We start from the raw sequence: 18,045 nt of genomic DNA, 5'->3' as shown, positions 1-18,045 counted from the left end.
CCAGCGTATCTCTATCCGCATCTTTGAGAGTCTTCACACAAAGGTGCTGTTCCCTCCTCAGCTTCTCTTTCTTGTCTCAGGCCTGGATCTCCTTTTTGCTTTCGACTGCCACGGTCTCGCGGGGTTGCATTTCGGAAGTGTGGGTGCTCCACTCGTTCCCCTGCAGGGCATGAGCGCGAGCCTCCCCCTGTTGCTCTGTGGCTCCCTGTAACACCGTGTCAGGAGATGGAAAAGGTGACTTGATTGCTTTAGTGGATAATGTGCAGAGCAAAGTTACCAAGAACCGTGGTTGTGGCCTGGCATTTTCTGCAGGGCCAGTTCCTCATTTGGAGCCTTAATTGTGTCTTTATTTAAGCCAGGGCTGCTTTCTTTAGTCAGACAGATGGCCCTGAAGCCTCCATTTGATTTCCAGCTTTTGCCTTTCCTACGAGGATCTAATTCCAAAAACCTTCTCTCGTGATCTGAGGAGTCTCACAGAGATGAGGCCCTGCCCCGGGGTGGGCTCGGGAACAGAGGCTTCACAGTGGGAGAAGCACAAAGGGGAAATGTGCTCTGGTCTTATTTCACTGCAGACCTCAGCTAGGGCTCGGGTGCTCGCAGAGTGCAGACACTGAGTGTCTTGTGAAACCTCAGAGGGCCGAGGGGTTCCCTCGGCCTGGTGGGGCCTCCACACCGTGATTGGCTCATTCTTCCCACTGTGGGTGCAGGAGGTTCAAAGTGTTGGAAAGGCTGTGTGTGTAGGAATGGTAAATACCAGTGGGAATGTTAGCATATACTGGGTAGCCTGGGGAAAAAAAGGCCCTGGCCAACCTAGAGCCAAGCAGGAACTCTGCTGGTTTGCCCATGTGGAGTTGGACCAGGGAAACCTGCCAGCGGTCAGGGTACACTGGGGCCTGGCACCCTGGAGAGCTGTCAGTACATGACGTTCTGGCCTGGCCGCCACTGGCTTAGCCTCACGGATGGGGCTCAGAAAGCAAGATGGGCCGTGATCTGGTCTTGAGGTCAAGCACGAAATCAGTCAGGGTTCCTCCTTTGTCAGCACCAGAGGCCATCTCCAGCTAACTCACCCCGAAAGAGAACTCCCTGAAGCACAGGGCGAGCTCGCAGGGCTGGAGAGGAGGGGGCCAGTCGGGCCTCAGAAAGGGCAGGGTGGGAGCAGCTGGGAGGACTTTAGAAGCAGGTGCTCACGGGCAGGCTGAGGGCCTCCCTCCTGGGCGGATCAGCCCCAGCTCTGTGGTTCAGGAGTCAGCCATGGAACCAGTGTCTGGTCAGCCAGGCTTGAGTTCTGGGCCTAGCCTGGGGCCAGGGGAGGTGGAGGCACCTTGGTTGACAGTCCCACTAAGACGTGATCCAGTGACGATGAAGGTATCCCAATTCAGAATTGGGGTGCTGCTGACAGAAGAAGGGGGCCGCACCACTGGGCTGCACGGTTTCATGTGTTCAGTAAGGAGCAAGCAGTGGCTCGCCCGGGGTGGGGAAATGGAGAAGTCGTTCTTTCGAGTTAGAAAATCATAGTGTGCACCATTGCTGGTTCATGGGAACCCTTAGGTAGAGTGTTGGAGACCGGCATGAGGAGGCCAGGCTAGGCTGCGGGGCGGCTCTGACACTCAGGCTGGCCTCTCAGCCCTTCCCCACTGAGGTTTGACTTTGCGTGAGGCCAGCGATTTTGAGAGACAGTGACTTCTGCCCAGTGAAAATCCACTTCCGTTGCCTGACATCCACTGGGTGTGTGGCTGCAGGAGTGGGACAGGCTGGCGCTGACAGGTGGCTGTAGCCATGGTGCCTGCTGTCAGCTGGGATGTTGGAACCAAGACAGCCCTCCTTTCTCAAGAAGCTTCCGTTCCCATGGAGCAGAGAATCAGTACAGGAACAGATGTTCCGATACCTGCCATGTTCATTAAATGAGGCGATGGGAGAGAGAAAAGCAGGTGGGAGGCACCGCTTTAGCCAGGATGGTCCGGCAAGGCCACTGAGGAGGCCACAGGGTGGTGTGAGTGAGGAGGGGAGGGCCAGAGCAAGGTTGGGGGTACTCAGGTTGGCTCATATGGGGCCCTGTAGGCTGTGGAGGAGAGGTAGTGGCCGGGATTTGATTCTGGTTGTGGTGGGAAGTTGTTGGAACAGAATGACGTGGTCTGATCTCTGCTTTAAGAAGATGGCTCTGGGTTCTGGATGGAGGATGGGGAATGGGGGCCGAGGGTACAGGCTGTAAGAGCGGTTAGGAGGGGCGTTCACTGGGGCTGGCAGTGGCTGGGATCAGGGCCAATGGTGGGGTGGTGAGGAGTCAGTTTTCCAGGTTAGAAATGGCAGGCCACTCTGGGGACCTGCTGCAGATGCTGATAAGTCCTCATTGAATGAATGAATGAGCAAGTCGAGTGAATGTATGAACGAGTGCCCGGGGTGCTCTTTGTGCTGGCCCAGTGCTGCCTCTGTGGGCAGACAGACCCCGGCATCTCTGGCAATGTTCCTTGTGAAGGCCCGGGTCAGGAGGGCCCTGAGGTCCCCCTTGGTCTAGAACATGCCAGCTTGGTGAGAGGCGGCCAGCAAGCACTGTTCTGCTGGCCAGGCAGGGGCGGCTCACTACGTGGCTTCCTGCTTTGGTGTGGAAAGCCCCAAGCCCTCCTGCATGCGTGCCAGTGAAGCCCACGGGGTGCTCCAGTGTTCCTGTTCAATTCTGCTCTCCCCAGCCCCCATCCTGGTGTGGCCTCTCTGGCCTCCCACCCTGGGTTACCTTCTCCCACCTGGCAGGCACGGGCTGGGGGCCGGGGTTCCCCAGGGGGTAATTTCCTTGTGCCCAGGTGTTCCCTTAGTGCTGGGAGCTGCCTTCCTTGGCAAGCAAGACCCTGGCCTGACTTCCCTCTCTGAGCCTGCAAACTGGGCGCCTGCCTGGCGTCCACAGGCTGAGCTCTCGGCTGTGCAGGCAGTGCAGCCCCAGCAGCAGTGCTCTCATGCGCTTGTCATCCACTTGCCATTGGATGACTTCGGTGTGTTCTCAGCTGCACCTCTCAGCTGGGATTGTGTTGGGGGATGGGAGGAAGCAGGTGCAGCCATTTTGAATTCTTCCCAGATATTTCCACAGATGGTGGTAGAGGGGATGGTTACATCACCGTGGAATCCAGGAGGGTGACTGAGCCTGATGATACTATTAGGATCATTTTAAACTGAGGAGGGCAACCTGTAGGAGGACTGCCCCGTTCCCCTTCCGCCCTAGAAGCTCCTGTGGTCCTCAACAAGTGTCTAAGCATCCCCCCCAGGAGGCTGCCCCGACCTCCACCCTCATCCCAGCACACTTGCCCTGGACATCCCCTCCAGCCCCGATCTCCCTGTGGTTTGTCTGTGACCGTCTTCCATGAAGTGCGAGCCCTCCTTCACCTCTGTGTCCCCAGGTTGGTCAGGATGGACCCTTAGTAACCCCGTGGGATGAACACGGTGTTGACCTTGTGCAGAGGTCCCTGGATTGGGTGGATGGGGATGAAGTGAGGGAGCTGGTGCCAGGTGCTTGCCGCCTTCTTACCTGGAGGGGCCAGGCGTTCCTAGTCAGCCCCATCCTCCTGCCAGGCCTTAAAGAGCCAGAACCTGGGCCCTTGTCCACTTACCAGCCTGGAAGTTTTGTCTGTTTGTGTCATTTTGATGGGGAGTGTTCAGGGTTCCTTTTAGAAGTCAGAGCCTTCTGTGACAGGCTCATTTCTCTGGGGCTGAGAGCTCCTTTCATCATTGCATGATCAACCCCCAGCACAGCCCGCCTAGGAAGAATCACCAGCCCGTGCCCACTGAGCGAGTGGGCGAGTGAGTGAGGAAGCCTTGGAGCACTTGAGGCAGAGCTGCTTCCTGGGGCTCTGGCTGGGTAGTCTCTGCTCATGAGAGGACCGAGCGAGCCTCTTGACCTGGGTATCACCTAGCATGAGGAACCCCCAGAATATTCCACACCCAGCTTACTGTGTAGCCATGGAGCAAGTGCCCTGGATTTGGGGTTCTTCTAGGCCTCGTTGGCCTATTTTCTGCCTGGTGGCCATAGCATTCAGTTGAGGGTAGGCGGGGGGCATCAGGGAAGATGTAGAATGTTTACAGTGGAAAGGGAAACCATTGTGGAAATACAGGGCCAAGGAGTTCAAAAGCCATAGCTGTTATGTTGAGACCAAATATAACCCTTGAGTTTCTGTTTCAGTTCAGAGAAAATGCCTCAGGGGGACTCGATGTAGCCACAAAACAGTCTGCAGAGCAGACGCCAGCCCTTCCGAGCTCTCCCCATGCTTCTCACCAGAGCGGGAGAGCTGTTCTCCCTGGATCTGGAAGGGAGGGGTCTCGGAGTCGGACCTGGGGCCCTCTGCTCCCTACTTGAGGTTCTTCGTGTCCCCAGGGAGGTCCCCTCCTCTCTTGGTCTCTTCTCAGCCCAGCTCAGGGAAGCTTGTTCCACTGTTTACCATCCGTCCTGCCCCCGGGCCGCCTCCACATCACTTATGTGGAAAAATCCCCTCGTGTCAGAAGTCATGGGGCTTTCTGTGTGTTTTCAAAGCCCATTAACTCGATGGACTCCATAACTCACTAGAGACTTGGGACAAAAAATCTGGGCCTAATTTTGTGCAGATGTTTTCTCTTTGAATACCTTTTCCTCCTTTCCCTGATCTGACATTGGCAAAGGACAGTCACCCTTTTATTGTGACTTTAGAAGGGATCAGTAGAGTCAGTGCAAACATGCTTCCTATGATTTGAAGAGTGAATAGCTTTTCTGGTTGTTTTCAGCACACGCCAAAGAAGATGAGTCAAGGACCTACACTTTTCTCTTGTGGAATTATGGGTAAGTACTCAAGGCCATCCTGGAAGCTGTCCTCCTAGTCCTTCCAGCCAGGGTCTGAGTCCTCCAGGTGAGACACTCAAAGCACTTTCTGGACACAAGTTCAAAAAGAGCAGCCCCGGGACTCTTCTGTGTGTTTTAACTATTTTGGTCCCCTACGGTGCCTGAGTGAAGGGACAGGCACTGGTGTGTGGTTTACAACTCCAACATTGAGAATTTCTGTCTGATGATTAAAGTAATTCATGTTGATTTTTTTCATTCAGAAAATGCACAGTAGTGTAAAGTATGCAATAAAAATCTCTCGTAGCCCCAATGCCCAGGGAGAGTTACTGTTGATATTTTTGTGTATGTTTATGTTCTTAGCATTTTTTATATAGCCCATTCCACGATGAACATATAATTATGTAAAACTATATTCGTTTGCTTTTTTCACTTGGAGTAGTTACCATCATCTTCCCACAGCATTAAAATTGTTCATTCCATGCATTTTAATGGTCTACAGTACCGCATTGGGTGGTAAATGTATCAGAATGTCTTTAGTGATGTAACTACATCTAGGCTGTTGGGTCAAGAGGCTGTTTTATTTGCTGTTGTGATGAACAGTGGCTATGTAAGTGCCTAATTCTTTGTCTGCCTTTGTGATGATTTGCTAGGATAGTTTCCAGGAGTGGAATAGACAGGCTGGAGGGCAGGGACATTTTTAAGGCTCTTGATTCATTTTGCTGACATGCCTTCCAGAGAAGATTGCCTTGATCTTCTGTTTCTGTGCAAGTGTGAATTACTGTTTTTTATAGGGGGTAAAAAAGATGACCATTGATTATATTGATTTCTTGATGCTTCAGATGATTGGGCATTGTTTGACCTCTCAGTGTCTCTCTGTGGCTCTCCTTGCCCACCTTTGGGGACGTCTTGCCGGATGAGTTTCTGTAACGTCTACGTGGACTCAGAAACCTCTCTCAGATGATAGGTGATGATGACTGTGGGCTTTCAGATTCAAAGGTTACTTTGGTCAGACCTCAGAGTCTCCCTTGCCTTTCCTTCTCGGTCCTCCCTCCACGTGCGGTGTTTTGTTTTTCTTCTTCAGATACAGTTGCCATAGATGAGGTGATGTGTCAGATTGAGCACTGTGCCAGGCTCCTTACATGCCGGGCCCCGCTGGCTCTGCCAGTGGCTTCATTCACATACGGAAGAACTGAGGTCTAGTGAGGTGGCCCTCTGCAAGGTCCCTCAGTAAGCGGAGTTGGACTCAGGTGGGTGACGAAGGGAGACTGTTTTCTTCTCAACCACCTGCCATGGCTCTGGGACACCTGGCGGTGCTCTTGATGCTGCCACTGAAGAAGATGGAGACAGGGAGATCAGCTGGCCCTGGTTTTCCATGTGACATACTTGGGAGGCCCGTCCCCACAGGATTGAATACCTCCTCGGTGGTTTACAGCTTTCAGCAAACCCTCAGGGCCCCAGACACGTAGCTCAGAAGCCTGCCTCCTCGCCTGCTTCCTGGGACAGCCTCACCTTTGCGCTTCCTTCCTGCATCATGCTGGGAAAGAGAGAGGCCCCGGCATGCCCAGCCCCTCAACCCTGCCTAGGCTTTAGCTGTCAGCCGGGCCAGACCAGTAAACTGGGTTGTGGAGATGTTGGTCTTTATTTCAAGGATTTCTAGTCTTTGCACTGTGTAAGTTATAATAAGGTGGAAGTCTGGTGGGTTTGTGATGACAGAGAGAGTCGCCCTTGTAGGGCCAGGTCTTGAGGCCCAGAGACCAAGGCAGAGGCCCCGGAGAAGGGAGGTGTGTGGGAAAAAGTCCAGATGGCCCAGGAGAGTCTATCGGAGGCTGCAGAGCCCAGCAACCTGCTTTCTACCGGGGAGGCCGTGGTTTCCAGGAGGGACTACGCTGTGTCTGCAGACTCCTGTTTACAGAGTGGCTCTTTAGGAAGTGCTGGCTGGGTCCCAATGCCTCCGTCCCAGGCTCTTCTCCTCTTCAGCAGGGTCCTGTCTTCCTTCTGCTCTGTGGGACAGTGCCAGGGCACTGCCAGGCAGCAGAGGGAGAAGCGGGGAGCCGTTGTACTGGTGGGAGGTCTGTGGAGTCCCCTCGTTCTCCTCTGCTGCTCTCTCTCCATGGGTCTCATCTTTCTGTTGCTTGGCCACTCCCTAATTCAGGAAAACCCTGACCTGCATGGCTGTGCATCACTGACGTGTTTCACTGACTGCAGTTTGTTTTCATTTTCAGTGGCTTGCTGTCATAGATATGACTTGAGCACCTGCTGTGTGTCAGGCACCTGGTGAGGGATAGAGTGAATCAGACCCTGCCCCTTCTCTCAGGGAGCTTTCTGTCTGGTGGAGGAGAAAGATCAACGAACAGTCAATTCTGCACTGCTTAGGCCAACTCCTGTGAGATGTGGAGGCCCTTGAGCTATGGGGATACCACCCCGTCTTCCCGGCTAGGTTTCCTCAGCTTGCAAGTTGTGGGGATTTAAGGAGACGGCCACACACTAGCACACATCCTCCCTCCCACCTCTATCCCTTTCCTGCGCTTGCTGGAGCGGAGCGGGTGTCAGCAGTCAGGAGCCTTACCCCGTGCACTCTGTCTAGTGGAAGCTCAGGTTACCTCTCCAGTCCTCCGTGTGCTCCATGAACTGGGAGTGCACTCCACCCAGGCAGCGAGATTTCATCTGAGGTGTGCCTGCTTTTCTTCTCTTTTTTTTTGAGACAGAGTCTCACTGTCGCCAGGCTGGAGGGCAGTGGTGTGATCTTGGCCCACGGCAACGTCCGCCTCCCAGGTTCGAGCAATTCTCCTGCCTCAGCCTCCTAAGTAGCTGGGATTACAAGCGTGTGCCACCACGCCCAGCTAATTTTTGTATTTTTAGTAGAGACGGGGTTTCACCATGTTGGCCAGGATGGTCTTGATTTCCTGACCTCGTGATCCGCCTGCCTCAGCCTCACAAAGTGCTGGGATTACAGGCGTGAGCCACCGCGCCCGGCGTGCCTGCTTTTCAGCAGTGGGGAAGAGAATACTCTGAGGGGCCGGCTAGACTTTTCAAGAGGGTTTTGGGCCCTTCCAGCGCTGGACAATGCTGTGCGAAGATAAAACACCAAATTATCATAATCACCAACCCCCAGCCTGTCTCCTGAAGATAAAGGACTCATGTTCTGGTGCTGATCAGTGGAATTCTCCCATGAGAGCTGGGGACAGTTGGCCCTGTGACCCAGGATTTTTTCCTCCTGAGCTCCCATGCCAGGGTCCTCGCTGGGAGCCAGTATGAGTTCAAGTTTCACAAATGTTCTGCAGAAAATCTGGGCAAGTGCAGTAGAGCAAGGAGCACAGCACCCTGGTCACTTTTTAAAATGCCACCCTTTGAAGTAGCTCAGCCTCCTCTGCACCCATTTAGATAAAACACATAACTAATGTAAATTGAGTGTTCACAACAATGCCTTTTTTTTTTTTTTTTTTTTGAGATGGAATATCACTCTGTCTCCTAGGCTGGAGTGCAGTGGCGCAGTCTTGTCTCAGGGCAACCTCCGCCTCCTGGGTTCAAGCGATTCTCCTGCCTCAGCCTCCTGAGTAGCTGGAATTACAGGCGTCTGCCACCATGCCCGGCTAATTTTTGTATTTTTAGTAGAGATGGGGTTTCACCATGTTGGTCAGGCTGGTCTCGAACTCTTGACCTCAGGTGATCCACCCGCCTCAGCCTCCCAAAGTGCTGGGATTACAGGCATGAGCCACCGCGCCTGGCCTATGCTTTTTATTTATTTATTTATTTATTTATTTTAATTAAAAGCACTTCACGCCCTGTGATTGCAAGCTGGATACCGGGCCCCTCCCCACTCTTGTCCCCTACCCCAGTTTAGGAACTTGATACAGAGAAGTGGTTTTGTTCTTCTCAGTGTGGAAGAGAGAACAAAGCCAGCGTGAAGCGTGGGTGGGAGAAGCAGATAGGGTAGAGCTGAGTGCTGCCCAGCCAGCCCTGCACCAGGGCTCAGTGCCCCTTATTAGGGTGCCAGCTCAGCCGCCACCACAGGGCTCCTGCCAGCGGAGGCTGTTTTGACTCTTGGCTTCCTTTCTCATCTTCCAGAGCATCCCCAGTCCACCTTCTTTGCTGAAATGGAATTTCCTTTACAAAGCTTCTCTGGGAAAGAGCCATTTATGTGACTGGTTCTTGTGCTCTCGACACAGGAAACATGGGTCAGGTGGCAGCTCCGTGGTGCGGCCCACCCCCTGGTCAGCCGGCTGGGTGAGGGAGCCAGCCCTTGCTCCTGGCTCTCATTTCTAGTGGGTACAAAGAGGGGCCTGGGCTGTGGCTGAGAGTCATCCTGTGTGGGGAGAAGCGGGGCCACACGTGGACTCTCAGTCAAGGCTCCCTCCACATCTTCTCCCACTTGCAGTGGGGGACCCAGGGTCACACGTGTACTAGTTTGATCTTTTTTGGTGAAACAGGGCAAGTGGAGTGAGCGCAGTCTCCATTCACCACCCTTGGCTCATTGCAGCCATTCAGTGCATTTGTGTTGCAGGGACAATGGACACCACACATTCCATTTTCCTCAGCACTCAGGCGAGGAGACCTGGAAATCACATCATATGTAAGAAAGCGAAGGCAATACCAATTATTTTAAAAAGGCTACTAGGAAAAGTCTTGTAAATACAAGTCAATGGACAGAGAACAAAACAATTCATATGCTAAAAAAAATTGGATGGAAAGCCATAATTACTTTAGGAGTTATGGTAATAAATTATTTATTAATGTAAATTATTTCACAGGCAAAGAACATACAGGAAACTTGAGCAGAAGGATCATACATTATGTATAAAAAGGAATTGTAAAAATATTATAGCAGCCCTCCTTGTGCCGCCCCAGTTCAGGTTTGTCCGCATTTTAATTATAAGCCCTTACTTTCAGAGTTTAATTACTTGGCTGTTAAAGTCTACTCTGTACATAAAAGGGTTGTTCCCTGGGGCACTCTCTGTATTAATTTCTACAGGGTAAACCAGTTGGCTGTGTTGAGCTGGGGAGGACTAAGAGATTTTGCTTTGAGATTTGGTAGCTTTTGGTCTTTAAACTCAGCCACTGTTTGTCATGGAAAGTGGAAAATGATTGCGCGTTGCAGGAAAAGCGTGGCCGTCAGAGCTTGAGTGTTTTTGATTCTTAGAACAAATAAATGAAGAATCAAAATGAATGACAGCAATAACAAAATCAGAGCTTCTCAGGCCCAATTTTTGGTCTCTGCCACTTTTTCTCTTTTGCAGAGACAGCCATTTTGAATGTGATCTTTGGGCCAGGTCCTCCAGTAAGAGACTGCTCATTAACCAGTGTAGGCTAGAATGAGATTTGTTTTCATTGAAAAAAAATTACATCCATATGTAAGTATGTATATATATATGACTTTTTAGGGGTTGCTTTATTATTTTTATTTTTATTATGGTCATATGTGTGATTTTTAAAAATCTCTAAAATAGTTTGTCCATAAAGGGTACGTAAATTCTTCCTTGTACCATTCATTGGTTTCAGGCAGTTTTTCAGGAATAATAAAGCACAGAATGGAAGTAGATGTAAAATGTGGTTGGCACATGGTAAGTGTTGCCAGTGACAAGTGAAGACAGAGCTTCCCAGGGCTGCCTTCTTACCCAGGTTGGGCTGACTTGATGGGGAGGGGACCACAATAGTGCCAGAGGACAGGGAATGGCCACTGCCAGCCTGCCTGGGTGCCATGCCTTCCACATGAAGAAATGGTCAAGTTAGGCAGCCTGGCCCAGCTGCAAGAGCATGACCTTGGGTCTACAGACTAGGTTGACGTCTGGGCTCTGTCATTTGCTGGATGTGTGTCCATGGGGGAGATGTGACATCGTTCTGAAGCCCAGTTTCCCCCATCAGTCAGATGGAGATTGCTGTGACAACCCATGAGATGAGTCACGTGCTTGGGATGCACATTCATGCTCTTTCTCAGCTTCAGCAAGGACCCTATTGGAGTGTTAGCTGATTAACAGTAAATATGCATTTATTGACAGTTTCGTGAAAAGCTCTGCCTGTCGCCAGTTCCCTCGTCGGTTTAATGGCGCCCCGCTTTGCTGTGTACATCAGTTAAGAGATGCATCACCAGCAGCTGCCCGTTTCACTTGCTCTGTGCACACCCACAATCAGGATGGAAATCCAGAGGAGATGGACCAAACTGACCTTGTTGTCCCTTCAGAGTTCTTGTTGCCAGTGCAAATACTAGCTGTTCCCTGTACATTTATGAACGCCTGTGGGAGCTGAGGGGTAGAATAGGAAGTCCTGGTCAGACCCAAAAGGGCTGTCACAAGACCCTAGTCTACCCAGCCTTGTGCAGATGGTGAGATTGAGGCCCCTCTTCCCAGTGCCCCATCTGGTGTGGTTTTTAACTGTGAGGATCTCACTGGGCATCTTTTTGTAAGAGCAAAGACTTCCCAGAAGCAGTGGCAGCTGCCATGGGCCACCCCAACTCTGCTGGTAAGGGCAGGGCTGGTAAGGGTAAGGGTAATGGCTCTGAACCCCGATCTTTGTCCTTAGTAGCTTCTTTGTCACCTCCCAGAGTCCTGCAGACCCGCCTGCCTTCTTCCTTGGATGTGGGGCCTGATGGAGCATTACCTCTAGCCATCCGAATCCCTTGTTCCTTGTGCCTTGTGTGAGGAACTTGGTGTCCTGTGTTGCTGTCCCCGAATCCAAGACACAGCTGCCATTTTACAGTCCATCCCAGGTGCGTGGGCAGGACCTGAAGCTGAGGCCCGGCAGACAAAGCCCGAGGACTTTTTGTTCCTGACACTGCTCTGAACTGAGTCTCCTTCTGGTCATACAGGCAAAGAGACTCTCCAGGGAGCCAGAGGCTCTAAAGTCCATTTAAAAACAGATGAGACGATTGTGGGGGAGCTCATGTCATTGCCCTGCTTGTGTCCCCCCCACCCCCATGTTCTTTTCGTAAGATCAGTTTAGCAAAACCGCCTTCAGAAAGACACCTCGGCTCTCTTGATTTTCCCATTGATGGGTTGGTGAGCTTCTCCCCAAACCAAGCATAGAATCTTTGTGGCCCTGAGGCCAAGTTAGCACAACCCAACCCACAGGGCAGGGGAGAGATACTCATTGTCAGCACAAGTAGATAGGTGTGAAATGTAAGAATGAGTCAGCTGGTTGTGATCTGACAGCAGGCTTGCTAATCGGGGCATTTCGTATCTTGGTCTGTACTTGAGGTGCTTAACCTTTTCTGGAAACCACATTCTGCTGTACTTATGTGACCATAAGGCACCATCGAAAACATAGCACAGAGCTCTCTAGGGCTATAAAGCTCCTCTATCTTTTGAAAATATGAAGGTTTATAGTCCCCCAAGAATCTGGAGCCCTGGGAATTTTCCTTCAAATTTAAGGGTAGGAATGGAAATGAGAACATTTGAGGTCAAATGCCATTCGTATTCCTCTGAGTGTTTTTCTTGCTTCGAGCTCTAGGATCTGTGCACACAGCAGTCTTCTGCCCTTCTTAGTCAAACGGTGGCAGGACCAGAGCCTTGTGAGTGCGAATTTGGGAATTTGAGTCCTTGTCTCTGCATATGTAGGCAACTCATTCTCCTGTTCTTTGTGGCATAGTCAAAAGTCAGAAACTGCAAGCTCAGTCATCAAACCTCAGCTTTGGAAGAGACCTTGGTTACCTAGTCTGTCCAAGACTGTGAGAGAACTGGGCCCAGGGATGCTTGTGTGTTCACCCTCCCATCTGCAGGCAAAGGCTCTTGTGTGTTTACGCTACACACAAATGCACACGCTCTCGTGTGTATCATTTCAGACTTGTGAAGGTAATGCTCAGTGGGGACGTGGAGAAGCTTTACATGCCCTAAAGGCTAAAGCAACAGGCGCAGCATAGAACTGAATGGGCTGGTGCCATGCTCTCAGGCTGTGGGCCATCGCGCTCTGCTCAGGTCTGCCAGGGGCTTGGTGTCAGGCTGCAGATGGATGGGGGGCCCTTCTGCGTATCTTTAGGACACAGCTGATGGGCCCTTGCGTGTTCTCAGGGAGAAAGTGGGAGGCTTCACACTCATCTTGTTCACAGGAGTGAGTTAGCTTCTAAGGCCTTTGCTAGTGGCTGTCCATCAAGAGCATGTTGTGTAGCTTGAGAAGGAAGCCCTGAGGGTCCCCATCCTGTCCTGTGAAACCTCTGATGGGTGAAGTGATCCTTCTCCATACTTCTTCCTGGAATTAGCCCAAACCAAAACATAAACACCAACTTTCAGTGATGTTATGAATTCAAATTTGTAGAGACCAGAATTGTCAACCCTCCTGAAGCTTCTGGGCAGTGGTGCTGGATGGTCTGGATGGGCCGCCATTCTGACAGATGTTTGAGAACTCAGCTCTCCATGTCATCTGCTTTCCAGAACAGCATTTCTCAACATTTTTGCATTGAAATAACCTGGGGAGCTTATTAAGATGCAAATGCCTACCCAGAGACACTCTGATTTACCAAGTCAGAGACGGGGTCTAGAAACCTGCATTTTAACAAACACCCCCAAAGGATGCTCCTGTAGGTGGCCCAGAAGTCACACTTTGAGAAATCCTAGTCAGAGAAGCCAGGTTTCCATTCCAGCCGGATTCCACAGAGGCTGGCACCCTGTTGCAGCTCTGGTTGAGTCAAGCCTCAGCTAGGAGAGCGTTTTCCAGTACCGTTAATTATCCTTATGATGACTGCTGTTTTTGAGAGCCTACTCTATGCCCTGTATGAGATGCCTATTTAATTCTCATAATAGCTACGAGGAACTGAGTAACTTACAGAGCTGAGGTTTGAACCCAGGTCCTTGCCCTTTCCACTACACCAAGTGACTATTGCTCAGTAGACTCCTACATCCATGACAATTGTGACTTGAAAGAGTTATAGTTGTTTGTGCAGAAGTGATATTGAATGGAGGGGGCGGGGGCACCCTGTGTCCTCTTCTCGGAGGCCTGCCGAGGCCCTTTGTATGGTGTGACGTCAGGGCCTAGCGCTTGGGGCAGTTTGCCATTAAAAATTAGCTTCTATTCCTGTTTCTTTTGTCTGGTGATCTGACCCAACAAATCGCTTTCTGTTCCCTGAGCGAATGGGGAAAACACAGGGCTAAACATAGCCTTGATTGTTTTTACTTTTCTCATATTGTACTTCTCAAAGCGATAAAGATAGAAACAATTACAATATTATCTGCCTGCAGACTGAACAAGTGGCCACCTGGCTGGTGTTGATACACAATAGCAGTGCTTTGCTTTTCCAAAGTATTTTAGACATGACTCTGCCAACCCATCTCCTTGCTGAGTCACACATGGCCACATGGCCCAGGTAGTGCAGACGGTTCAGGGCACAGTCCTGGTTGAACTTACCTGGCCAAGGAAGACTCACCTTTGCCAAGGACAAAAGACAGGCGAGTCCCAGAGAACACCACATCCTCTTGTAGCTTTTATCTGCAGTTTGCAATCCACTCCCTCATTCATGCACCACCAACTAAGGTCTGCTGTGTGCCCTGCTCTGTGCTAGGCACTGGGGAGCCACACTGGGGCTGTGCTTGAGAGTCTGTGGCTTAGGAGGAGAAGTAGATGTGTAAGCAGATCAGTAATTAAAGTTCAGGTACATACGTGCTGTACGATCACAGAGCTAGGAGAAAGGTGTATCTTCAGAGGAGCTTTGAGTTGGCTTTTTAAATGAGGAGACTCTTGGTGAAAGGAAGATAAAGGCAGGAAAAGAACAGTCCAGGCCTTTGCAAAGGTGTGGAATGTTCTTTGCAAAGGAGTGAAAGAGCTGATGTTTGGGGGAAGCTGCAACTTCTCTTCACAGTTAAAAACGGACTCTTTGAATCTTCCCTACAACAAAGAAATCTTATAGGCCATAGAGGCTTACTCTGTAACACAGAAGGAGTGGGTCCTGTAGGAATTCATCACCCAGCTCTGATGCCCCTGGGTTTTGGTAGTTACCTCAAGGCCCAGCAAGCTGGACTTCCAGCCTTTCTGCATATAGATCTTATCTGTGCTTGTTCCTGCAGTCTAGTTATTAAACTTTAGTTTTATAAAGAATCGCTGGTGCATAAGAATTACACTTTTGGGTTGTCTACACAAAGCTGGGGGGAGGAGTTGTACTTTGTGGGCTGGTTCACGAATTCTTCAAGGATGGTTTTGACTCTATATGATTCTTTTCTGACCTCCACTGTCGTAGGAGGTTTGATACCTGGAGTGTAGGGTTTGTTGTGGGGAATGATGTGGAGATGGGCCCGGGTGCCAGTCTGAAATGCTTGTCTTCTTTCCCGGAAACAGTGGCTGACAGCTGAAGCGAATGGGCCACAATAGGTGGGGGCTTCAGAAAGTTCTCTAGAGGCAGTGAGGAGGTAGGCCTGGAGTAGGGAGGCCCTGGGGGGTCCCTTCAAGAAGCACCAAGATCGCAGGCTGGCCATGCGAAAGGAAGGCAGATGGGAGGGATGGTGTGTTCCTATTTAGCTGGCTCCCGATTCCCCTTTTGGAAGTGATTTCCCTAGAGATGGGGAAAATTCCAGGCCAGTGGTGCAAAAATGGAACAGAAAATGGTATCCTCTGAGAGTGGGATCAACTCCTTTTCATGTCACGGGTTTCCCCGAGGCCTGGCGGAGACGCAGTCTGTAGTATGTCTCAGGCTCCGTGAGCACCGGCCACCCTCGCTGCTCTGTGCCAAGCCCGTTGGTTTCTTCCTCAGTCGGCCACATTCCTGGCCCATCTGGTGCCTCAGTGCCTTGTCTCAAAAGAGAAGTTAGTGGCCAGCATTTTGTATGGCAACTTCCTGAAAACCCAGAGGAGCCAACCCAGCAGAGGGCGGGCTGTGGGCCCCCGCCCCGACCCTGGCTCACTTCCTGAGTTAAGCAAGGGCACAGCACCCGTGGGCTTGGCAGTCACATCCCCCACATATTCGATAATACATTTTTTCTCATAGGACATTTGGAGACTATAGAAGAACAAAAGAGAAAAAATAAATTAACCAACCAGCTGTCTGCCAATCCACTATTAACATTTCGGTTTATTTCTTTCTTACCTTTACATACAACAGACATATTTTGCTAAATAGGAATCACACCCTCTATACAGTTTTATATCCTGTTTCTTCATGCTCAGCTTTATATTGTTAGCATTTCCCCACATCATTTAATATTCTTTGAAACTCTGCTTCTTCATGCTCCATGTTATTCCTTGATAATTTATTTAACCGGCCCCTACTGTAAGACGTTTTAATTATGTTTACCATTTTGCTGTCACTCATCATTTTGATGAACATCATCATACATAAATCTTCACTTTTTTCTTAGGATAACTTTCTGTTTTCTTTTAAATCAGATAACTGGGATAGTTGTGACTGTGTCAACAAGAGTTTCTGTTTCCTTTAATTTTACTTTATAGCTGGTCACGGTGGCTCATGCCTGTAATCCCAGCACTTTGGGAGGCCAAGGTGGGTGGATCACTTGAGGCCAGGAGTTTGAGACCAGCCTGGCCAACATGGTGAAACCCCATGTCTACAAAAAATACAAAAATTAGCTGGGCGTGTGGTACATGCCTGTAATCCCATCTACTTAGGAGGCTGAGGCACCAGAATAGCTTGAATCTGGGAGGTGGAGGTTGCAGTGAGCTGAGATTATGCCACTGCACTCCAGCCTGGGCCACAGAGGCAGGTCCTGTCTCAAAAAAAAATTTTTTTTTACTGTATATTAGTTTATTGGACTTTCAACTGCTGACCAGTGTCAAGTTGAAACTGATGTAATAGAATAGTGAATACCCAAAGGGAATGGTTTCCTTGGTGGTGAAGCATGTTTGAACAACCTAAAGCAACTTGCAGGAAGAGGTACTTTGGATGATTTTTGGACGTAATTGATCCAATCCAGTTGGAGGAGCAGATATTGAGACCTGCTGTGTTCAGGCCCTGGGAAATTTCAGAGATGAGATGAACGATGTGTGATGAAGAAATTGAATGTTTAGCGGCAGTCTTGCTTTGCTGCAGCTGGCTTGCCTGGGCTTTTGGAAGGTTTCTCTCCTGCGTCTTCAGCTTCTGAGGCCCTCTATGAATACAGCCTCTGGACAGTTCTACCAGTGTCCCCTGTCGGGGTCCCAGCCCCTCAATTTGTATCTCATGACCTTGGCAGGATACCCAAGAGGAAGGAGTACCACCATTAGCTCTGCTGACCTTGGCAGGATGCCCAAGAGGAAGGAGAACCACCATTAGCTCTGCCTCGGCTTTTTCTCTGGGCTCCTGGCCCTCCCTTTGGTCTGCACAGGTCATTCCCGTTGAGTCAATCAAGTAGCTGCTGCTTGTGATGCTCAGCTGGGGTATGTCTCTTGGTGCCCTTTGAGGAGTGGCCACTGGTAGTGGAGATAGGTTTGTAGTCCTTGCTGCCTCGAGCACTCATGGGTTAAATCTCAGTTTTCTGCACCTGAGCCCATCTTGCCTGACCCATAAACTCCTTAGGGCCAGGGCCAGAGTCAGGCTCACCCACAGTCCACCTCAGCGCTGCAGTGTAGGGAAAAGGGCCTGTGCTCTGGGGCCTGACTAAGCTGGGTTTACATCCTGTCTGGTGTTAGCTGTGTGGCCTTGGGCTAGTTGCTTAGTGTCCCCCAAGCCTTGGCCTCCTGATCTGGTCCATGATGGTACATGCACTCAGGGTGCTGTGTGGATTACACAGCCCAGCTGAATGCTCAGTGAGTGATCTGCATTGCTGAGAGACCCGGCGTGCATTTAAATACCTACCAAATATCATTTCAGGTTTCACTTCTATTCTTCTCTTGACTGACTCAAGCCATTCACATGTGCATGATTTATAAATATATGTAGGCTCGAGAAAATAGTACTAACAGGTTGTTCCCTGATATGGCATATTTTGTAACTTTGCTTTTATACTGTAAACTTGAATACAAGAACTATGTCAAATTTATCTTTGCATCTCCTAAAATTCCCAGCACGGTGCCTGATTCCATAGTAGAAAAACAATAAGTAGTTCTTGAATATTTCACAAAATAAAGGTTCGAGTGCAAATGTAGCATTTCATAGCAGGGTTGGTTATTTATTTGTGTATTCAAGTAAAGACCTGAATACATAAGTTTAAGTGGTGCCCTTAAGTCTGTGAAGCCCAAGACTTGTTCTTAGAGATTTTAATTGCTTTAAGTGAAAAATCGAGTGAACACAGAGAAAGTGCTGTGATTGGCAGCCATTGGTGACGCTGATGTTGAGCATTTTGACGGAGGTGACCTAAATCAGTACAAGCTCCAGCTTCTATTATCAGCAAAGGCTTTCAAGGTGGAATTGG

At 50.1% G+C, this 18,045-nt stretch overlaps 1 protein-coding gene across 4 annotated transcripts in view; it reads left to right on the top strand.

Moving 5' to 3' along the window:
* Window positions 1–18,045, top strand: part of FAM53B (family with sequence similarity 53 member B) — a 125,644-nt gene that overhangs the window by 43,389 nt on the left and 64,210 nt on the right. For all 4 annotated transcript variants that reach the window (XM_034931659.3, XM_055093441.1, XM_063607559.1 and 1 more), the window contains one exon: window positions 4,738–4,792. In XM_034931659.3, coding sequence (XP_034787550.1) covers window positions 4,738–4,792 — 55 coding nt within the window. The remainder of the gene's footprint in view (window positions 1–4,737; window positions 4,793–18,045) is intronic.

Source organism: Pan paniscus, chromosome 8 (assembly GCF_029289425.2).
Source record: "Pan paniscus chromosome 8, NHGRI_mPanPan1-v2.0_pri, whole genome shotgun sequence".
NCBI classification, from domain to species: Eukaryota; Metazoa; Chordata; class Mammalia; order Primates; family Hominidae; genus Pan; species Pan paniscus.
This window is presented reverse-complemented; position numbering and strand designations above follow the sequence as displayed.